Source organism: Rana temporaria, chromosome 3 (assembly GCF_905171775.1).
Source record: "Rana temporaria chromosome 3, aRanTem1.1, whole genome shotgun sequence".
Lineage (NCBI taxonomy): Eukaryota > Metazoa > Chordata > Amphibia > Anura > Ranidae > Rana > Rana temporaria.
The window spans coordinates 17,041,256-17,063,097 of record NC_053491.1 but is presented as its reverse complement, the minus strand read 5'-3'; the positions used below and the strand labels follow the sequence as shown (position 1 = coordinate 17,063,097).

The window sequence follows — 21,842 nt, the reverse complement described above, 5'->3', positions numbered from 1 at the left end:
TCCCAAAATGTCAAAGTCCCAAAATGTCAAATTTACAAATTTCCGAAAAATTCGGAAATTGAAAAATTCAGAAATGACTAAACAAATTGCACATGTCTACTATTTGGTGATCATTCCATTGCTTTTGCCAAGGTTGCATAGAACCCTAGGGTTCCTCCAGAGGTTATATTAGGGGTTCCCTGAGACCGGAAAGTAATTTCAAGGGTTCCTCTGTGCTGAAAAGGTTGAGAAAGGCTGACCTATACCCTTCACTCTACCAGATGATTACTTAACCAGAAGTGACTCAATAACTTTTTTTTGTGAATTTCCTATAAATTATAAAACATGTGCACTGACAAAAAATGTGTTCGTTTTCGTAAATTCAGAATTCGGGAATTGGGAAATTCGAAAATTTGGAATTCCGGAATTTTGGAAATTCGAAAAACCAAATGTTACGATTTTCGAATTTCCTAATTTTTTGATTTTCTGGATTTTGTCATTTTGAAATTTCCGAAATGTCAAATTTCCGAAATGTCAAATTTCCGAAATGTCAAATTTCCGAAATGTCAAATTTCCGAAATGTCAAATTTCCGAAATGTCAAATTTCCGAAATGTCAAATTTCCGAAATGTCAAATTTCCGAAATGTCAAATTTCCGAAATGTCAAATTTCCGAAATGTCAAATTTCCAAAATGTCAAATTTCCAAAATGTCAAATTTCCAAAATGTCAAATTTCCAAAATGTCAAATTTCCAAAATGTCAAATTTCCAAAATGTCAAATTTCCAAAATGTCAAATTTCCAAAATGTCAAATTTCCAAAATGTCAAATTTCCAAAATGTCAAATTTCCAAAATGTCAAATTTCGGATTTTTTTCGTAAATTCAGAATTCGGGAATTGGGAAATTCGAAAATTTGTAATTCCGGAATTTTGGAAATTCAAAAAACCAAATGTTGCGATTTTCGAATTTCCTAATTTTTAGATTTTCTGGATTTTGTAATTTTGTAATTTCTGATTTTCTAATCTCTAGTCCCAAAATGTCAAAGTCCCAAAATGTCAAAGTCCCAAAATGTCAGATTTACAAATTTCCGAAAAATTCGGAAATGGAAAAATTCAAAAATCACTAAACAAATTGCACATGTCTACTATTTGGTGATCATTCCATTGCTTTTGCCAAGGTTGCATAGAACCCTAGGGTTCCTCCAGAGGTTATATTAGGGGTTCCCTGAGACCGGAAAGTTATTTCAAGGGTTCCTCTGTGCTGAAAAGTTTGAGAAAGGCTGACCTATACCCTTCATTCTACCAGACGATTACTTAACCAGAAGTGACTACATTTTTTTGTGAATTTCCTATAAATTATAAAATAGTGTTATTTTAAATACATACTTTAAAGACATAATAAATGTGTACTGTAGACAATTTAGTCTTTACCTAACACCCCTGTGATCGGATATAAAAGTGTACAAAATAATAGCTTTAGGTTAAATTGTGAGAAGAAAAGAAACGGATTGAAGCAGTGCTTAGTGACTTGTGTTATGTATAAAAGTCAGCCTGTGTTGTATAATATCTGCCACTTGACCAGTCAACTGATACCTTTCACCAACAGCTCACTTTAGCAAACAGATCAGGGACTATGAACCCTTTTATGAGAGGTCTTCTGTATCAGCATGGATTCTTGGGTGACCCCCAAAGCCCTCTGTTATGAGAGGTCTTCTGTTCTGCCATAGATTCCTGGGTGATCATCAAAAACCTACTTTATGAAAGGTTATCTGTATCACCATGGATTATTGGGTGATCCCAAAACCCTCTCATCTATGAAAGGTCTTCTGTACCAAGTGATCACCAAAGTCCTAATTTATAAAAGATCTTCCTGTATCACCATGGATTATTGGGTGATCACCAAAGACATCTATTATAAAAGGTCATCTGTATCACCATGGATTATTGGGTGATCACCAAAGACCTCTATTATAAAAGGTCTTCTGCATCAACATGGATTATTGGGTGATCCCCAAAGACCTCTATTATAAAAGGTTATCTTTATCACCATGGATTATTGAGTGATCCCCAAAGACCTCTATTATAAAAGGTCTTCTGCATCAACATGGATTATTGGGTGATCCCCAAAGACCTCTATTATAAGAGGTTATCTTTATCACCATGGATTGGGCGATCCCCAAAGCCCTTTTATGAAAGGTCTTCTGTATCACCATGGAATCCTGGGTGATCCCCAAAGACCTCTTTTATGAAGGGTTTTCTGTATCACCATGGAATCCTGGGTGATCCCCAAAGACCTCTTTTATGAAGGGTTTTCTGTATCCCCATGGATTCCAGGGTGATTTCCAAAAACCTAGTTTATGAAAGGTCTACTGTATCACCATGGATTTTTGGGTGATCCCCAAAGCCCTCTTAAGTAAAGTCTTCTGTATCACCATGGATTCCTGGGTGATCCCCAAAGACCTCTTATGAAGGGTGTTCCATATCAGCATGGATTCCTGGGTGATGCCCAAAGACCTCTTTTAAGAAAAGTCTTCTGTATCACCATTGATTCCTGGGTGATCTCCAAACCCTTCTTTCAAGAAAAGTCTTCTGTATCACCATGGATTCCTGGGTGATCCTCAAAGACCTCTTATGAGATAGTTTTTTTTCATTAACATGCACAGTAGTGGACCCCAGTATTTCCAACCCAAGTCCATATGATGCAGCCCTCTTGTGTCTGCATATCATAGTATCCATGGTCACAAAGAATATAATGAAGGACAAGATGATGGAAATAGACGAGTGTTTGAAGCCATGGCCAAAATAGAAAATAAAAAACGAAAGCTCTAGCTTTGAATTGATGGAGATCAAATCCAGAATGCAGCCTGAAGTCTGGTCCAGCTCCATGAACCTCTTTTGTGGAGCATATTTAGCAATGCAGTACGTTACAGGTTATGTCAAGCAGAAATCCTTGAAAATCATCCACTGCCTGTCAAGTTTTGGCATGAAATGGATCAATGCCATTAAGATAGCACCATAGCCAGAAGTGGGACGATCTGGACTCCACTGGCACCGGTCCCCTCCATGTTGAGCAGGTGATGGCACTTCTCAAAAAAACATGGTCAGCCTGCTAGCATACACGTCCGGCAACAAAACTGAATGAAGAGCTTCCGCTCACAGAGCTTGCTGGACTTCACCATCTCGCAGAACATCTCGTCCGCTGATCCAGATAGAAGAGAACAGAAGACAAGTCATTAAATAAAACAATCTACTGATCTAGATAAGGGTTTTCTAAAGCACCATTAATGATGTGAACCAACACTGGGGGAGGGGGGAAATTAAAAAGCAAGACTAAACTGTGAAGGTATACCGTTTATCTGAAATCTTAAAGGGTCACTAAAGGAATTTTTTTTTTTTGCTGAAATGACTGTTTACAGGGTATAGAGACATAAAAGTTAACTGATTCCTTTTAAAAATGATTAAAAATTGAATTTAATCTATCATATAATGTGCCTCTAGTTTCACGTTCGGTTTTAAAGGTACATACATGAATTTCCGGGTGAGAGGTGAGTCGGGAAGACTCACAGAACAAAAACAACAAATCCAGGGCAGTGTTTTGTTTTTAAAATGAATCTGATTGGTTCTGAGGAGTTTTAGACACACAGTAATGACAGCTTAGACCACCGTGAAAATCTCCCAGTACCATGGTTATAAGGAAACAGGCAACCAGGAAGTGTGGAGATCACAGCAGAATTACAGCTACTTCAAAGCAAAAACGAGCAATGAGGACATGAAACCAGTACTGCAGTAAGGTAAAGGAAGCTATTTAGCTAAAAAAAAAAATTCCTTTAGTGACCCTTTAAGGCTTGTTCACACCATATCAGTCTTTCTGTACACCAGTGAACATTTGGTGTGAACAATGTTCAAACAATTGTTATTTATATGACTAAATTCTCGTACACACGGTCACACATCCAACAAACTTTCCCTTGGATTTTTTTCCCAATTGATTTGTCTGGTCACACCCATAGCATACACACGGTCAGACTTTTCTGCAAACTTTTCTGAAAATTACCCAACATCACATGGTTTTTCTGCTCTTTACCGCCACCCTTTGGTTAACTTCAGCTATTGTTGGTTGATTTTAACATTGGTTCTGAGCATGCGTATTTGCACTTTGTACAAAAGTTGGTTGGCTTGCTGTACACACGGTCAGACAAGGCACCATCGGACTTTTGTTGCCGAAAAGTTGGTCCGTTTGCAGATCCAACTTTTTTTTGGATGAAACCCGAAAAAGTTGGTCCGATGGAGCGTACACACGGTCAGACAAATTCGAAAAGTTGCAGATTTTGAAGTTGGTTGGCAAAAAGTGTGACCGTGTGTATGGGGCTTTACACACACAATACATGTGTGGTGGCGTGCAGAAAAGTTCATCTCAATGGACATGGTACGAACAAGCCCCAAGTAGCAGACCACTGCGGAGGAACATGCTCGTTACTCCTGCTAGGCATCAGAGGCAACAAGAAGCCCTGGGAACTGGGCCTACATTCCATCAGGTATGGATATTTTTACATAGTTATATTGGTCCAGCTTGGACCAATGTAACTTAAGCATATACCATACCTGTGGGATCTCTCTAGAACAGGGGTGGCAAACACAAGGCCCATGGCCCGCCAGGCCTTGTCATTTGGCCCGCGCAGCGTCATGCCAGCCTCCACCTCTTGTTTTCACAGCAGCGCACTGTAAGCCTGATTTCTCCTGTCCATAAACTTCTATGGGACAGGAGAAGCTGTGTGTAAATGTAGGGGGTGTCTGGCTGCATCTGTGTTGGCACACTGTGGTCATTACAATGTCACAGTGCACCGTTCCCCCCTGCACAAATGGGAGAGGCCGAGTCGGCTCTGCCTTCCCTCTTCCCCTCTCAGTGTGTGAAGTCCGTGCAGTGAGTGAAGGAGCCTGGGAAATTATGAACAGAGCAGCCTGCAGATAGAAGGTAAACAGGATATCTCTGAGTGATAAAGCTCCAACTGAACTCGCACATATTCATTCCCGCTGTCAGTGTGAACTAGGGCTAAATTTGATAACATTCATCTCAGTGGGGACGAATAATTTGCAGAGTAAAAGGGACTCATGAAGATGTATGAAAGTCAGTCAAGTAATGGAGATGGGCTTTCCCCCACCGATATGGCAAATTATCTTTAAGAGTAACTGTTATACAAAAATAAAACCCAGTGTTACTGATCTGAAAGCCCAAAATGGTAATAAATTAGTTGGGAGTCTTAACGAGGTCCAGGAGCAATGTACCCTGTTTCCCCAAAAATAAGCCCTACCCCGATAGTCAGGGAGGGCTGCAATATAAGCCCTACCACGAAAATAAGCCCTAGTAAAGTCCATGAAAAAATATATAATCCGTTTTATAAAAATATGTTATACAACGTCCACTGTGCGTACTTTTGTATGCTCACGTGACCCACTGGAGATGATCTCTCCTCCACATTCCCTCGGCAGTGCTCTGAGTGGGGCCAATGTCAGCCGGCATCTTGGCCCTTCCCTCGGCAGTGCTCGGAGCAGGGTTGATGTCAGCTGGAATCTTGGCCCTTCCCTTGGCAGAGCTCGGAGCGGGGCCAATGTCAGCCAGCATCTTGGCCCTTCCCTCGGCAGTGCTCGGAGTGGGGTTGATGTCAGCTGGAATCTTGACCCTTCCCTGGGCAGTGCTCGAAGCAGGGCTGATGTCAGCCGGCATCTTGGCCCATCCCTCGGCAGTGCTCGAAGCAGGGCTGATGTCAGCCGGCATCTTGGCCCTTCTCTCGGCAGTGCTCTAAGCAGGGCTGATGTCAGCCGGCATCTTGGCCCATCCCTCGGCAGTGCTCGAAGCAGGGCTGATGTCAGCCAGCATCTTGGCCCTTCCCTCGGCAGTGCTCAGAGCGGGGAAGAAGAGCTACAACGGATCACGTGCTATAAATAAGGTATTTTCAGCAATAAAGTTACTAAGGGAGACTCACAGGACATTATATAATATTTTTACAAAACGGATTACATATTTTTGGGATTAAAGATGTCATAATGATGACAGGGGGAGAGAAGACAGGGGACATAGATAAGACATCCCCCGAAAATAAGCCCTAGTCTGTTTTTTTTGTAGCAGAAATTAATATAAGACCCAGTCTTATTTTCGGGGAAACACAGTAGTAGAGTTAAGGGACACATTAACAGCAAGGAAGCACAACTTATCATGGCATTCAGCTACATTTGGTCCTTGAGTGTTGGACTCTGCCATGATTGCAAGTGCAAGCAACTCAATTACTAAGGCCTCTTAATAGGGAAGAGATAGGATCGGAGTCCCGTGTATTAACCAAATTCACTTTTGACCATCATATAGAGTTTGTATCCATGTAAAAAAAAAAAAAAGGGCACCTAATCTCCACTTAGTCGAAAAGGACAAAAACTATTGCCAAGCGAGGCCATCAGAGGCACTTGGTCCATGGATAACAAAGCAAAAATGTATTTCTTGGTGAATCGCTAATAGACATTAATTGTCACTACCATTCCAGATACTCACCATTGTTACATGTATGATTCGTAACGCAAGATCCACTGAGCAGACTGTAACCCTCTTTGCACCGGACACAATTCTTGCCTGTGGCTTCACACATCAGACAGTTATCTTCACATCTGGAAAACAGGATTTCAGATAAGTACTGACCATACTCAGGGCCAGATTCCAGACAAGGCCAACAAGGCCAGGCCTCGGGTCGGCAGTGGGTGCAGGGGCAGCACTGCGTCTGAGAGGAGAGGACACTTTCATATCAGGAGTTCCCCCCTGTCATGCGGATGGTGAGAGGAGAAAAAACAGAGGGAAGAGGAGGTGAGATAGTTCTTGGCAGCAGTAACCCCCCTCCCGGTTCTCAATGTCATTTTGTCATTTTCGGCAGCAGCACCCACCCCCCCCCCCCCCCGCTTCTCAGTGTCCTGCCAAAAAAAAGTCCCCCGGTGGATAATGTCCCCCCCGTACTGCGCAGGCGGGGGCGGCATTGAAGGACCCGGCCTTGGGGCGGCAAAGGGAGTAAATCCAGGCCTGACCATACTGTGCTTTTTTTTAAGGATAACCTTATACAAAGTAGGCCGTCAAGACAGTTAGGATCGGGAAGACTGTTGGGTAGCTTACCTCCGGCAAACTTTGTGAGGCAGCCCAGGAATGTCTTCTGAGTAAAAGCCCAGGCTGCACATTGGTAAACAGCGCCAGTCGTGAAGATGGTGATCTTTGGAGCATTGAGTACACTGGTCCTTCCCAGTTCCTGAAGAATACAAGAGAGGATAGACCACTGAGCATATAATCATTGGTAATGGTGGCACGTGCATTTACAGTGGTCAGTTTAAAAAAATGGCAGCAACCCATCAAAGTGATTGTAAAGGATAACTTTATTTTTTTATTTTTTTTAAACAAACATGTTGTACTTACCTGCTCAGTGCAAGGGTTTTGCACAGAGGAGCCCAGATCCTCCTCTACTAGGGTCCCCTACTGGAGCTCCTGGCTCCTCCTCCCATAAACCGGCTGCTTGCTTGCTGCTCACTCGTGCGGGCTTGCTCCCAGGGCAGCGTTGTGTGTCCATACAAACAAGAACACGGCTCTTAGCGACCCTGTACTGTCCTCCAATGAGATCAATACTCCAGTCAGTCAGTCAGTCAGTCAGTGTCAGCGGTGGAGTAGGGTGCTTCGGACCTTCCGCTTACGAGCCTGCTCTCACCCAGACCTGGCAGTCAGAAGCTAGGCAGACTCTCCATACCTGCGCTGCACAAGAAACAGCTCCTTGGAACCAGGAACCAGCTCCTTTCTCTCCTCGTGGACTCCTCTTTCCACCGCAGGTAAGACCCTGCCTCTCAGGGCCTGACATCCTGGGGAACCACTGACGGCCGTCCTTATCAGGGCAGCCGTCACACAGACCCCACACTGCGGCTCTCTGCCCCATCTTTCGCCCGGCACCGCCGCCCGCACGGCCACCCACGTTTGTGGTGGTCCCAAGTCACCCCCCCGGGTGCATTCTCTGCGCTTTTCGGCGTTTCTACACGCCCGCGCCAGCCTGCTCCTTTTCGCGGCCGCCGCACCTTAGGAAAGTCCGCGGCTTCAGCCGCGGCCTACTGGCGCGCCGACCGTTCTCCCTGCATTTACTTCCAATAGTGCAGATCGCTCTGGATTTTCGCCCCCGCACCCCTAGAGGTCCCCTCCACCCCCTGTTCAGCAACCTCCTCGGTAAAATTACTGTTTTTTACCAAGCTGACAGCCCCCCCCCCAGCCTGGGTCCTGTGCTTTGCCTGGCGGCCATTTTGGTACACCCCAGCAGCAGTGACACCCAGCATCCCCCCCTTTTCCCCTCCATAGCCTTCAGTCTTTGATCCAGGGTTTGATCCGATCGCCTTCAGGGATCAGGAAGGAATTTTTTTCCCTGCCGCAGCACATTGGCCAGCTTGCCCAGGGTTTTTTTGCCTTCCTCTGGACCAAAATTCCCTCGAGCAAGGATTCTGCGAATCCTCTCTCACCCTACACCCGCACCCCCGCCCACGGTGACTGGCAACAATGGTTAAATTGCGATACTCTGCAGAAACCATTTGGGGTCTGAGACAATTCGCAACAATATTACCTGCCGTCACCACAAAAGCCTTAAAATCAGATCAACTTTTGAGATTCGATCGTCGATCGATCATCAAAAATTTCAACCATTCAACACAGCTCAAGCACATATCATGTGCGTTGCTTAACACTAGATCGGCAGTTAAACACCGATCAGAAATCCATGATTTCTTACTACAAAACGATCTAGACTGCCTCTTTATTACAGAAAGTTGGCTGTCAGACGACTGCAACACCATTCTCGAAGAACTGGTACCAGCAAATTATCGCATCTTAACGGAAAATAGAATAGGGCAAAGAGGAGGAGGCCTGGCGGTGATTCATAAGTCTCATATTGCAATCACTAAACCGGTCCTTCAAAATCCTCTACCTTTTATGGAAACCCTTACGCTTCAACTTCAAGCTCACTCCCAGGAGACCGTTCACATTCTCCTCTGCTATAGGCCCCCTGGGCCCAAATCGCAGTTGCTTCCAGCATTAACGGAGTTCATATCCACTTACTCCCTTAACAGCAATCATCTTTTGCTGCTCGGGGATTTCAATCTGTGGGCCAACTCCTCACAGGATCCCATCGCGGAGGCCTGCATCGACCACCTGGAAGGGTTAGGACTTCAGCAACTTATATGCGGACCCACGCATGCTTCAGGTCACACACTCGACCTAATTTTCAGACAAAATCTGAAAATAAACATTTTGGGTAATGAACCTTTGCCATGGACAGACCACCATGCAATTAGCTTCATAATTCCCAGAATTCCACTAGTTATGAAAGTACCCAAGCCGGTGACAATACACTGGGCTAGATCTCAGAAGAAGCTCCACTCGGAACTCTTCAGATCTACCCTGGGAAACCGAATTGGGGTTATTCCTCCTCAGCTAGCAGCCTCAGATACATTGGATGCCATAAATGCAGCTCTGCTACAGTCAGCCGACTTAGCAGCACCAAAGCGCAAAGTCCGCAGCCGGGCAAAAAAGTCCAGCTGGTTCAATAACCAGCTGTCGCTATTGAAGCAAGAGCGCAGAAGGGCGGAAGCCGCCTGGAAAAGAAGTCCTTCAGAAGACCGCCTCAACTTCTACAAAGCAGTAACAACGCGATATCACAAGGAAATTTTCAAAGCCAAAAAACTTCACTTTTCCATGGTGATTAACAGCACAATGAGAAAAATATAAACATATGCGCTAAAAACAACTAATTTATGTGATACCTTACTAAGATCAATCCAATTGTGATAATAATTCAAAACCCTGAATAGGGGATTAGTCGTGTTGCCACAGTGGGGTGAAGCACACAAAATATATATAGATGAGGAAAAAAAAAAAAAATTAGTGTATAGAAATTAATTAATAAATTAATACAGAGCTAATTAATTCAGAGCATCAAATAGTACTCAATCTCAGAATACCGTCCCTGTAGAGTAGATGGTAAAATAGGGTTAAACAATGTTGATTAGCAGCAGCGTGAGAGTGTCACTGGATACAACAGCTCTGTGAAACAGGTATCTTATACTCAGCTTCAAATCACTTCAGTAGCTCCAATGACACAGCCTTGGTCATTAGCGATGGTGCAAAAAACAGGCTTCAGCCCCCCTCTTCAATACACCACAACAGGTGTGGGACATGTAAGAAAAAGGGAAACACAATAGTGTAATACAGCCAGACACGACAATACCGCTGCCAATGCTATGCGCCGATCCACTCACGCTCTCCCCTTCTTTGAATCAAGCCACTCAGTAACGAAAAGTGTAGAGGTCCTCACTCGGGAACTTCCGACAGATCTCGTACAGCAGACTCCTCCCCCACGCGTTGCGTCACTTGCCACGTGACTTAATCATGGGTAATGTCCATAGAGCAATGCCGGCCAAACTTATAGTGCTCCAGAAGAGGTACTCTTCTGGATCAGAAGAGCTGATCCAGAAGAGTACCTCAAGCAAGCAAATGAAATTGGAACTAAATTTGTAAATAAAGGCTATAATAGCCAGTTCATCCAGGACAATATTAAGAAAGTGTACGAAATCCCTAGAAACACACTAAGGATAAACAAAGAGGAACGACTTCAACAAATGGGGTACCTATAATTTTAAATTTCTCAGCACAACACAAGCAAGTAGAGGCTATATTTAAGAAATATTGGCCAATCCTTCAGGCGGATCGCCAACTACAGGGGACTCTCCCTAAGTACCCCAGGGTGGTGTATAGAAGGGCACCCACACTAAGGGACCTGGTGGCCAAAAACGTCCCTGACCCCCCTCAAAAGGGGAATAATCTGACATTTTTTCAGGGAAAAGGTTTTTTCCCCTGTAAAAGGTGCTTTGCTTGTAAAAACACCAACTATATGGGCCAGAAATGCTCGAAGTTTATTTCAAATGTGACCAAAAAAGAATATAAAATCGATGACCTCATTACGTGCCGAACGGAGGGGGTCGTTTATGTTTTGGAATGCCCATGCTCCCTACAATATGTAGGGCGCACCAAGCGACCTATGTGGAAACGAATGAGGGAGCATGTCCAAAATATATTAAATGGCTTTCCAAAACATAGTGTGTCACGGCACTTTGAAGTCTGTCATCAAAAAAACCCCAAGGGGATGAAATTTTGGGCTATACAAAAATATAACCCACATTGGCGAGGAAGCCATAAAGTGAGGGAACTCAGCAAATCTGAATCCCGTTGGATTTTTGAGATCAAGTCTTTATCGCCCAATGGCTTAAATATCGATTTTGACCTCAATTGCTTTATTTCAGATTTTTGATACAATATATATATTTTTTTGTCAGGTTCTATCATTATCTGCGAGCCACTGGACTCATGGGTATCAATTGATTTGATTTTATATATAATATTTCTATAGTATTTTTATACAATCTAATTTTAAATTTTAATTAATATAGTATATGGGATATGTATATGGATATATTGTGTATATATATATTTTCACTATTAACTCGATTTTATCATTTTAATGTGTATAATCTCTACTTGTTATTACAATGGCCTGTGGTTGGTTCTAGCCTTTGTGTATGCAAAGTAGGATTATCCCTTTTAACCACCAGAGGGAGTGGCCATAAGTGTATGCTAATTCACACTTTTATGTTTTTGCTCAGTGATGTCAATCCCTAATTTTTAATAATTTTTAATAATACTGTGGATGTTTTTTATCGTAAAGATTGTTTCATTAAAGTTGGTTAATGTATTGTATCAAATCCACTTTGGTTTCGATGCCGCAATGATGTAACATGTTAGTGTGCTCTCCCCGATTCGCTTGCTCCCTGTCACATGTCCGTCCTGAGCACTATAAGTTTGGCCGGCATTGCTCTATGGACATTACCCATGATTAAGTCACGTGGCAAGTGACGCAACGCGTGGGGGAGGAGTCTGCTGTACGAGATCTGTCGGAAGTTCCCGAGTGAGGACCTCTACACTTTTCGTTACTGAGTGGCTTGATTCAAAGAAGGGGAGAGCGTGAGTGGATCGGCGCATAGCATTGGCAGCGGTATTGTCGTGTCTGGCTGTATTACACTATTGTGTTTCCCTTTTTCTTACATGTCCCACACCTGTTGTGGTGTATTGAAGAGGGGGGCTGAAGCCTGTTTTTTGCACCATCGCTAATGACCAAGGCTGTGTCATTGGAGCTACTGAAGTGATTTGAAGCTGAGTATAAGATACCTGTTTCACAGAGCTGTTGTATCCAGTGACACTCTCATGCTGCTGCTAATCAACATTGTTTAACCCTATTTTACCATCTACTCTACAGGGACGGTATTCTGAGATTGAGTACTATTTGATGCTCTGAATTAATTAGCTCTGTATTAATTTATTAATTAATTTCTATACACTAATTTTTTTTTTTTCCTCATCTATATATATTTTGTGTGCTTCACCCCACTGTGGCAACACGACTAATCCCCTATTCAGGGTTTTGAATTATTATCACAATTGGATTGATCTTAGTAAGGTATCACATAAATTAGTTGTTTTTAGCGCATATGTTTATATTTTTCACATTTTGTTGTTTGGTTGGTAACCTGTTTCACATACTGCAGCTTTTTACATTTATTTATTAATTGTGTGGTGTATTTTGGATTTAGTAGCGCTGTAGTTTATCAGTTATATTAACAGCACAATGAATCGCCCACGCAAACTCTTCAGGATGGTCACCCAGACCATGAATCCGGGATGTCTTGAAGTCCCCACTTCAGACACCCAAGAGTTCTGCAATGAACTATCGGATTTCTTCATCAACAAAATTGAAAAAATTCAGGTAAGTATTCGGCAAAACAATACTCCACTCAGCCCCCTCTTCAATCAACTACAAAACACCGACAGAAAGCCTCTACAATCAACTAAGTTCACTCTGGAACCCATCTCCATCGATACCACCAAAAAATTCATTGGTGCGTTGCGGAACAGCACAGCACCCAATGACATCATTCCCACCAAGCTACTGAAGGAATGTGCCGACATCCTGGCGCCTCCAATCACACAGCTTATAAATCAGTCATTTAGGAAGGCATAGTGCCTTCCCTGCTGAAAGAGGGCACAATCCTGCCGATCTTGAAAAAACCTAATTTGGATCCTATGGACCCAACTCACCGCCGTCCCATAACAGGTCTAAATGCGCTGTCCAAGATAATGGAGAAAGTGGTGGTAAATCAGCTGCAACAGCATCTGGATACCCACAACCTACTTGATCCATTTCAATCCGGGTTCCGTCCCGGACACGGGACAGAAACGGCCTTACTGAAAATATGGGACGATGCGCTCGAGGCCGCAGACGAAGGAGAATCGTGTCTCCTGGTTCTGCTGGACCTAAGCGCAGCCTTCGACACAGTAGACCATAAATTGCTACTGAGACGACTAACAGAAGTCGCCGGAGTCACAGAAGATGCCTTACCATGGTTCTCCTCTTTTCTCGGAAACCGATCACAAACAGTGAAACTGGGATCTTTCACGTCAGAAAAACGCACGGTGCCATGTGGGGTCCCCCAAGGATCCCCCCTATCACCGGTGCTGTTTAATATCTATCTTCGTCCTCTCTTTGATATTATCAGTAGCCAAGAACTACTCTATTACTCTTATGCAGACGACACGCAGTTGTATTTTCGCATCTGCAACAAAAAGGATCATCATCTCAGATTAGAGAAATGTCTCTCTTCAATAGAAAACTGGATGACTAAGAGTTATCTCAAACTCAATAGCGCTAAAACAGAACCTCTTTGTGTTCGATGCCAGTCGGAAGAGACAACCGGCAACAAACTGGACACCATCGCCCATTCTGGGACAAATCATCTCCCCTAGCTCCAAAGTCAAAAGTCTAGGAGTCACGTTTGACACCTTCATGACAATGGACGCACAAATAGGGTCAGTAGTCAGCGGGGCGCACCATTTGATGCGCCTACTACGCAGACGTAGCAGTCGTGGTGGGAACAATCGTGAATTCCAGACTGGACTATGCAAATGCCCTTTACCTCGGGCTCCCCAAGTACCAAATCGCTCGTCTTCAAGTCGTACAGAATACGGCCGCTAGACTGGTGACTGGGAAAAAATCTTGGGAATCAATCTCACCTTCACTGAGATCCCTTCACTGGTTGCCAGTGAAAGACAGAATTGCATTCAAAGCACTCTGCCTGACACATAAGTGCATCCATGGGAAGGCTCCTAGATATCTATGCGACAAGATCAAACCGCACAATTGCAACCGCATTCTGCGATCCTCCGACCAAAACCTGGTCAAGGTTCCTAAAACCAAATACAAGTCCAAAGGAGAAAGAAGGTTTGCTTTCCAGGGCCCCAGGCTTTGGAATGCTTTACCAACCAGCATTCGGTTGGAGCAAAACCACCTGTCTTTCAGAAAGCAGATCAAAACCCTGCTTTTCTGAAGGCATGAGACACAAACAACCAGCGCCCAGAGGCGATTCAGTTCGCATGTGCCGCGCTATATAAATTTTTCATTCATTCATTCATTCATTCGGTCCTGCCCCCCCCCCCCCACCCGAGCTCTCAATGACTCCCACTCTCGTGCACAGCGCTGGATAGAGCTCAGATAAGTATAAGAGTGGGGTGGGGAGCTACATGCAAAAGGTTTTTGCATTAAAGTGTTACTAAACCCACAACAGTAAAATCAGTCTGTATATGCAGTAAAACATGCAATGTGGAACCTAAGGGGTTAATCCTCTGCATTGTGTAAACCGGTTGTTTGATCCTGCCTTCCCCGATTCTCCCCTTCTTCCACTGTGCCCAATCTATCTGCTGATAGAACAGAGCCTTGGGGGCAAGCTGCACATGCTTAGTTTGGTGTGTATTGTTAGATGTGTTTTCTTTTCTTGGGAGAGTGCATGTATTCAGCACAGGGCCAATCAGCACTGTCCGGACAGAGGGTTGGGGTCCTGCAGCCTCATAGGACAGTCGGGGGACAATGAAAACTCCTCCTACAAGCTTTAACCAGATACTGATAAATGGGTGGATAATACACCCTGCTCTTCAGATCCAATTCCCTTTTCTTGCCTCCCCCTATACCAATTACGAAAATAATTTGTTTCTTATTAATAATCTCCAGCTATTCAAAAATTTCCTCTCACCGACTTTCATTTTTTTTTAAAAACTAACCCTTTTTGGATATGTCCCAATAACATCATCATTTGTCATGGATGTTCTTGGTACAGCATGGGTGGGATTTATAAAAAACAATTCCAAGGATGATGGTTCCCACCCCTAATTTTTCTATAATTCAATTTTGAGGCAATACCCCATACAGACCCTGATAAATGTCACAAGACTGTTATATACTGCTGAGAAAAGATATTTAGCAGCTTATATTTATTAAATAATTGCCTTTCCATGTTCTGTGTACTGTGTGAGACCGGATATAGTGAATTCAGATCGTGGGTTTAGTAACACCAAGGTAAAAAAAAAATCAATCTGCCTTTAGAAAAACTTAGTTAACCACTTAAGGACCGGACCAATATGCTGCTAAATGACCCAAGGGGTTTTTACAATTCGGCACTGCGTCGCTTTAACAGACAATTGCGCGGTCGTGCGACGTGGCTCCCAAACAAAATTGGCGTCCTTTTTTCCCCACAAATAGAGCTTTCTTTTGGTGGTATTTGATCACCTCTGCGGTTTTTATTTTTTGCGCTATAAACAAAAATAGAGCGACAATTTTGAAAAAAATGCAATATTTTTTAGCTATAATAAATATCCCCCAAAAACATATCTAAAAAATGTTTTTTTCCTCAGTTTAGGCCGATACGTATTCTTCTACCTATTTTTGGTAAAAAAAAAAATCGCAATAAGCGTTTATCGATTGGTTTGCGCAAAATTTATAGCGTTTACAAAATAGGGGATAGTTTTATTGCATTTTTATTATTTTTTTTTTTACTACTAATGGCGGCGATCAGCGATTTTTTTCGTGACTGCGACATTATGGCGGACACTTCGGACAATTTTGACACATTTTTGGGACCATTGTCATTTTCACAGCAAAAAATGCATTTAAATTGCATTCTTTATTGTGAAAATTACAGTTTCAGTTTGGGAGTTAATCACAGGGGGCGCTGTAGGAGTTAGTGTTCACCTATGGTGTGTTTACAACTGTAGGGGGGTGTGGCTGTAGGACTGACGTCATCGATCGAGTCTACCTATAAAAGGGAACACTCGATCGATACGCCGCCACAGTGAAGCACGGGGAAGCCGTGATTACATACGGCTCTCCCCGTTCTTCAGCTCCGGGGAGCGATCGCGACGGAGCGGCTATAAACGAATAGCCGCGCCGTCGTCTCGGATCGCTCCCCGAGGGAATCCGACCGCCGCAAGTACCGGGGGGGGGGGGTCCCGATCGGACCCCCGACCCACGTCTAGGCAGGCACGTACAGGTACGTTGATGTGCCTGTCCGTGCCATTCTGCCGACGTAAATGTACATGCGGCGGTCGGGAAGTGGTTAAAAAATGCAAACACCTTTTAAACAATGGATAACGTACCAGGATAGTACATTGGTTACCCTACTAACAAATATCTTCTTGGCTGTGAGGCTTTCTTTGTAGCTAGATCAACAATTCTCAACCAGGGTTACTTGAGTTGTGACCGATTGACTTCTCATTTGATGGGGTCTTCACAGTTCCAGGGCCAACTCGACTTGGCAAAACGAGCAGCAGGACACCAATGATCTCTTATGATAATTGTCTGTAAGGGTGGCCTTCCTCCTACTGACCACAAATGCAAGGGGCAATTTTCCCACTGGACCACAATGGACCAGTGGATTGTGGCTTGGGTTTCAAGATCTTAAAATAATTTTAGGAGTTTCTCCGGTGTACAAAGTTTGGGAAAGGCTGAGCTAGAGATCCGAGACACATTGGGGTCAATTTACTAAAACTCAAGTGTAAAATCTGGGGCAGCTATGCATAGAAACCAATCAGCTTCCATCTTTTTGTCAAAGCTTAATTGAACAAGCCCGAAGTTAGAAGCCGATTGGCTACCATGCACAACTGCACCAGATTTTGCACTCGAGTTTTAGTAAATCAACCCCATTGGCTCCAACAGGGGTAGGCCCCCTGAGGCCCTCCAGCTGTTGTGGAACTACATTTCCCATGAGGCATTGCAACGCTAGCAGTTACAATTACTCCCAGAGGCATGATGGGACTTGTAGTTCTGCAACAGCTGAAGGGCCCCAGGTTGCCTTACCCCTGCCCTAACTGAAAGCTTCAGATTCCCTATTAGGCTGGCTGTGCCAGATCTACCCCACTAAGGCCGGGTACACACGGTCGGTCAAAACCGATGGAAACAGACTGAAGGATCGTTTCATCGGTCCAAACCGATGGTGTGTGGGCCCCATCGGTCAGTTATCCTTTGGTAAAAATTTTTAGAACTTGCTTTAAAATTGAACCGATGGACGCCTAACAGGTCAAAACCGACGGTTAGTATGCAAAAGCATCGGTTAAAAAACTGCGCATGCTCAGAATCAAGTCAACGCATGCTTGGAAGCATTGAACTTCATTTTCTCAGCACGTCGTTGTGTTTTACGTCACCGCGTTGGACTCTATCGGTTTTTTAAACTGATGGTGTGTAGGCACATCAGACCATCAGTTAACCGATGAGAACGCTCCTTTGGACCATTCTCATCGGATGGACTGATCGTGTGTACGCGGCCTCAGGAGAAAGCCAAACCAGCTGTGAAGGCACCAGGACACCAACCTAAGAGAGTCCACCACTGGGACCAATACTCCTTTTACACTGGTGCGCTTTGCAGGCGCTATAACGCAAAAAATAGTGCCTGCAAACTGACCTGAGCCCGAGGACTTTTACCATTAAGCGGTGGCGCTAGCAGGATGGTAAAAAAAGTCCTACTAGTAGCATCTTTGGAGCGGTGTGTATACCCCTCCTGCCCATTGAAATCAATAGGGCAACACAGCTATACCGCCGGCAAAGTTCCTCTGCAGAGGCGATTTGCAGTGTTTTTTAACACTTCCTTGGCCGCTAGCGGGGGGAATAAAATCGTCCCGCCAGAGGCCGAATAGCGCCGCAAAATTTACCGCCGACGCCGCCCCTGCCCCAGTGTGAAAAGGTTCCAATTATTCAGGAATGCAAGAGGTTAATTTTCAGTTGAACACAAAGCAAAATTTTATTTAGGAACATTGCTGACTTGCTACCAAATGACAAGTCGCACACACCAATATTACATTTATAATAGGGATAAATAAATAAAGTGACCTTCATATGAGTGGTGCTCAGTTCTCCAAAAAGCTACATTTTAAGAAACCGCCTTCATCACTTAACACTTCAAAAATTTCCTGAAAGATCGTATAGAGAAAAAACAGCAGCAAATTCTCCACTCATGTGATGTCATCGCACTGCCAAAGCAATGAAGAGTATGTACCGGGCATCAAGGATCCTCTTGTCTGAAAACGAGTCTGTGGTTCTAATATAAATCAGCTAAAGCCTTGCATTTACACTTTCATCCCAGCTGTAATGCAGTAAAATCTAGAAAACACCTCTGCTGCTTTTCTAACATCGAATAACATCACGGGACACGGGGGCCACCCAGACACTTTCTAATCAGGCCTGTGTGTGTGTGGCAAAGCCACAGGGCAGAGAGGTTCTTCTGCCTGCCGTGTTAAGGAACTATTGCTGGGAAAACAACAACAAAACACTAAAATATTCATTTACGTCAATATTGAACCTGCCAAGTTAACTCCACTAATCTACAACAGAGACGTCCTGGTATCATCACTATAAATCCACATCCTAATTGATTTATAAGCAATTTCATTTTCAGTGATGAACATATTCTGTAAGAGGGTACAAGCACTCCAATTCTTCCATTTCTGGAAGAAATGGGACCAGAAGCATACAAAACTATATTTCAAATTAAAAAACAAAACTATAAAAACGCGCATTTAACAAAATGCAATTTTATAAGGCATTAAAATAATTGTTATTAAAAAAAAAAAAACATGGTATAAAGTACCCCCAATAAAGATTTGCATCACCAGTAACCAAAATACAAGTGGTTAAGAACAGTGGAATGAGGAGCAGACGTCCAGCCTTCCAAGGGAGCAGACGTCCAGCCTTCCAAGGGAGCAGACGTCCAGCCTTCCAAGGGAGCAGACGTCCAGCCTTCCAAGGGAGCAGACGTCCAGCCTTCCAAGGGAGCAGACGTCCAGCCTTCCAAGGGAGCAGACGTCCAGCCTTCCAAGGGAGCAGACGTCCAGCCTTCCAAGGGAGCAGACGTCCAGCCTTCCAAGGGAGCAGACGTCCAGCCTTCCAAGGGAGCAGACGTCCAGCCTTCCAAGGGAGCAGACGTCCAGCCTTCCAAGGGAGCAGACGTCCAGCCTTCCAAGGGAGCAGACGTCCAGCCTTCCAAAGGGGGCAGACGTCCAGCCTTCTTAAGTGTATAAAAGCCTCTATTCTTGTTTCAATAAAGTTCTTATTCTGGTTTACACCAAAACATGTGTTGCCTAGTTCTTGGGGTAACTATAGCAAGATTGACTGATCTCCTGTTCCAGAGCATTGGGAAGCAGCTTCTTGGCAGAGATACCCTGTCAGGGTGTCCCGATTCCGTGCAACAGTGAAGTTAATAGTAACCAAATAGGGTAGTTAACCGTAACAGTAGGCCTCCGCTTTTGCCAACAAAAAAGTAAACTAGGCAAGTAGGAATTATAAGGAGACACAAAGGATTGACATTCCTCACGTAGGTGCTGGCTGGTGACCTGCTGCAGCCCTCAGGGATCTCTTCTAATTATCCAGCCACTGCATCACAAGTGCAGGCTTCTCAAAGAAATGCACCTCACCTTTAGCCTTCACAGAAAGCCAGGCTGGGTAAAGCATGACATACTTTAAGGCCAGAGATTGCAGGCATCTTTTCACATCATTGAATAGTGCTCTGTTTTTGTAACTCAGCTAAAAAGTCTGGAAATTAGGATATTTTGGAGTTATCAATAGCCAGGGTTGCAGGCATGGTGCATGCTTTGGAAAGTATTGCATCCAGATCCAGAAAAGGGCAGGGGTTTGCTCCAGGCAGCAGTGGGCACGCTGGCACCCTATGAGCTCGCTCCATGGAAAACATTGGAGAGAAAGCACCGTCACCAAATGTAGAAAGCAAGAAGTTATCAATAAATTTGACAGGGTTCTTCCCCACCACACTTTCAGGTATGCCAATGGCACAGATATTATTTTTCCGTCCCAGCCTGTTTTCTAGGTCGTCCAAGTGAGCAGATTGATGAGTTGTAAGATGGATATTAAAACAGAGGTTTCACTGAAATGGTATAATGTCATCCTCCAACAAGCTAACCCACCCCCTCCAGAGCTGATGCTCTGTCTCTAAGTTTTTGCATGCCCTGTCTTATAAATACACCCTTCAGCTCATCAGCAAGGGCAGCAATGGATGCATTGCCAGCTGTAACTGCCAAGGGTATATCTCTAAGGGTTGGCTAAGATTCCTCCATAATTTCTGCAGGCCCTAATGGCTGTGCACAGGCATCTGTAGGAGTACTTACTGCATCCCACGCCAGACCGGATCCAATGCCATCCTCAATGAGGACCGTATCCTCGGGGGTTGTGGGAGGAGGTGTGTGGTCTTTGGGTAAAGCCTTAGAGAAAAGTTTTTGTGCCGCAGCTTTGTATTGTTCTTCGAGTGTCTGTTGCTGACAGGCCCATTTTGCTCCACGAGGTTCGCAGAGCAGGCCTCCCGGACCCATTTAGATGCATTAGACATCCGCGCAGGGCCTGTCGATGGGCGGACCAGGTTAGCGGGAAGCCTCTGGTAGTGGTGTGGGTATATCGCTGTCCTCTGGCTCATGTAGTGGATCAGCGGAGGATATGCAGTATACGTCTGGTTACATCCGCTGCTCAGACGCGCTCCTGTGTAAATTATTTTTGATGCTTACTTGGATAATATTGTATTTTTTGTTAATGGTGATGTCCAGTGCCGGATCTAGGGGGCTGTCCATCCCAAGTCTCAGAGTGCATCAGTTGATGTAAGGGGGCACTCTGATGGAGACAATGGATGCAAGGTGGGGGACACTGATGGGGAAACCTGATGTAAAAGGGGACTATGATGAGTATTAATGATGTAAGGAGACTGCCCTTTTTCAGCAGGAATAGGAGTAAAGCAGTTATGGCAGCTCCAGCACTGGGTTGCAAGGAGTGGTGGAGGCTCTACTGATGTTGGGGGATCTATTGCTGTGTGTGTGGGGAGGGGTGTCAATTGATGCTGGTGGAGGATCTATTGTTGCTGGGGGATATATTTTGTTGCAGGGGGTCTATAGTTGCGGGGAGTCCTTTTTTGCTGGATGCATGGGATCTACTGTATTTTACGTCTTTTCTTGTTATTAACAAATTTGATACAAAATTACTTTGCACCACAGAATGATACTTGATTCTGTATTCTCTAAAAAGGACGTTAAATGAAGGTAGGGCAAGGAAACAGGGGACATTGCTCGGAGGTGGGTAGGGGGTGTAGACAAGGGATGACTAGGAAGAGTTAGTACTTGCACCTACTCTGTAGGAAAAAATCCCTGATAAAGAGGGCCTTTGATGAGGACTCCTGATGTAATGGGGACTTCATGTAAAGAGGGACACCCTAAGCCAATCACCTGACTTGAATCCAATGGAAAGAACTAAAGATCAGAGTTAATAGAAGAGGCCCACAGAACCTTTAAGATTTCAAGACTGTGTGGAAGAATGGGCCAAAAATCACACCTGAGCAACACATCCAACTAGTTTCTCCATACAGGAGGCGTCTTGAAGCCGTCATTACCAACAAAAGATTTG

At 44.2% G+C, this 21,842-nt stretch overlaps 1 protein-coding gene across 1 annotated transcript in view; it reads right to left on the bottom strand.

The window, feature by feature from the left end:
• Positions 1 to 1,383: 1,383 nt before the first annotated feature.
• PCSK6 (proprotein convertase subtilisin/kexin type 6) overlaps positions 1,384 to 21,842 on the bottom strand; it is a 314,800-nt gene continuing 294,341 nt past the window's right edge. Inside the window, exons 19-21 of the mRNA XM_040342313.1 lie at positions 7,121 to 7,250; positions 6,515 to 6,627; positions 1,384 to 3,175 (exon numbers count right to left, since the gene is read on the bottom strand). Coding sequence (XP_040198247.1) covers positions 3,078 to 3,175; positions 6,515 to 6,627; positions 7,121 to 7,250 — 341 coding nt within the window. The 3' untranslated portion in view covers positions 1,384 to 3,077. The remainder of the gene's footprint in view (positions 3,176 to 6,514; positions 6,628 to 7,120; positions 7,251 to 21,842) is intronic.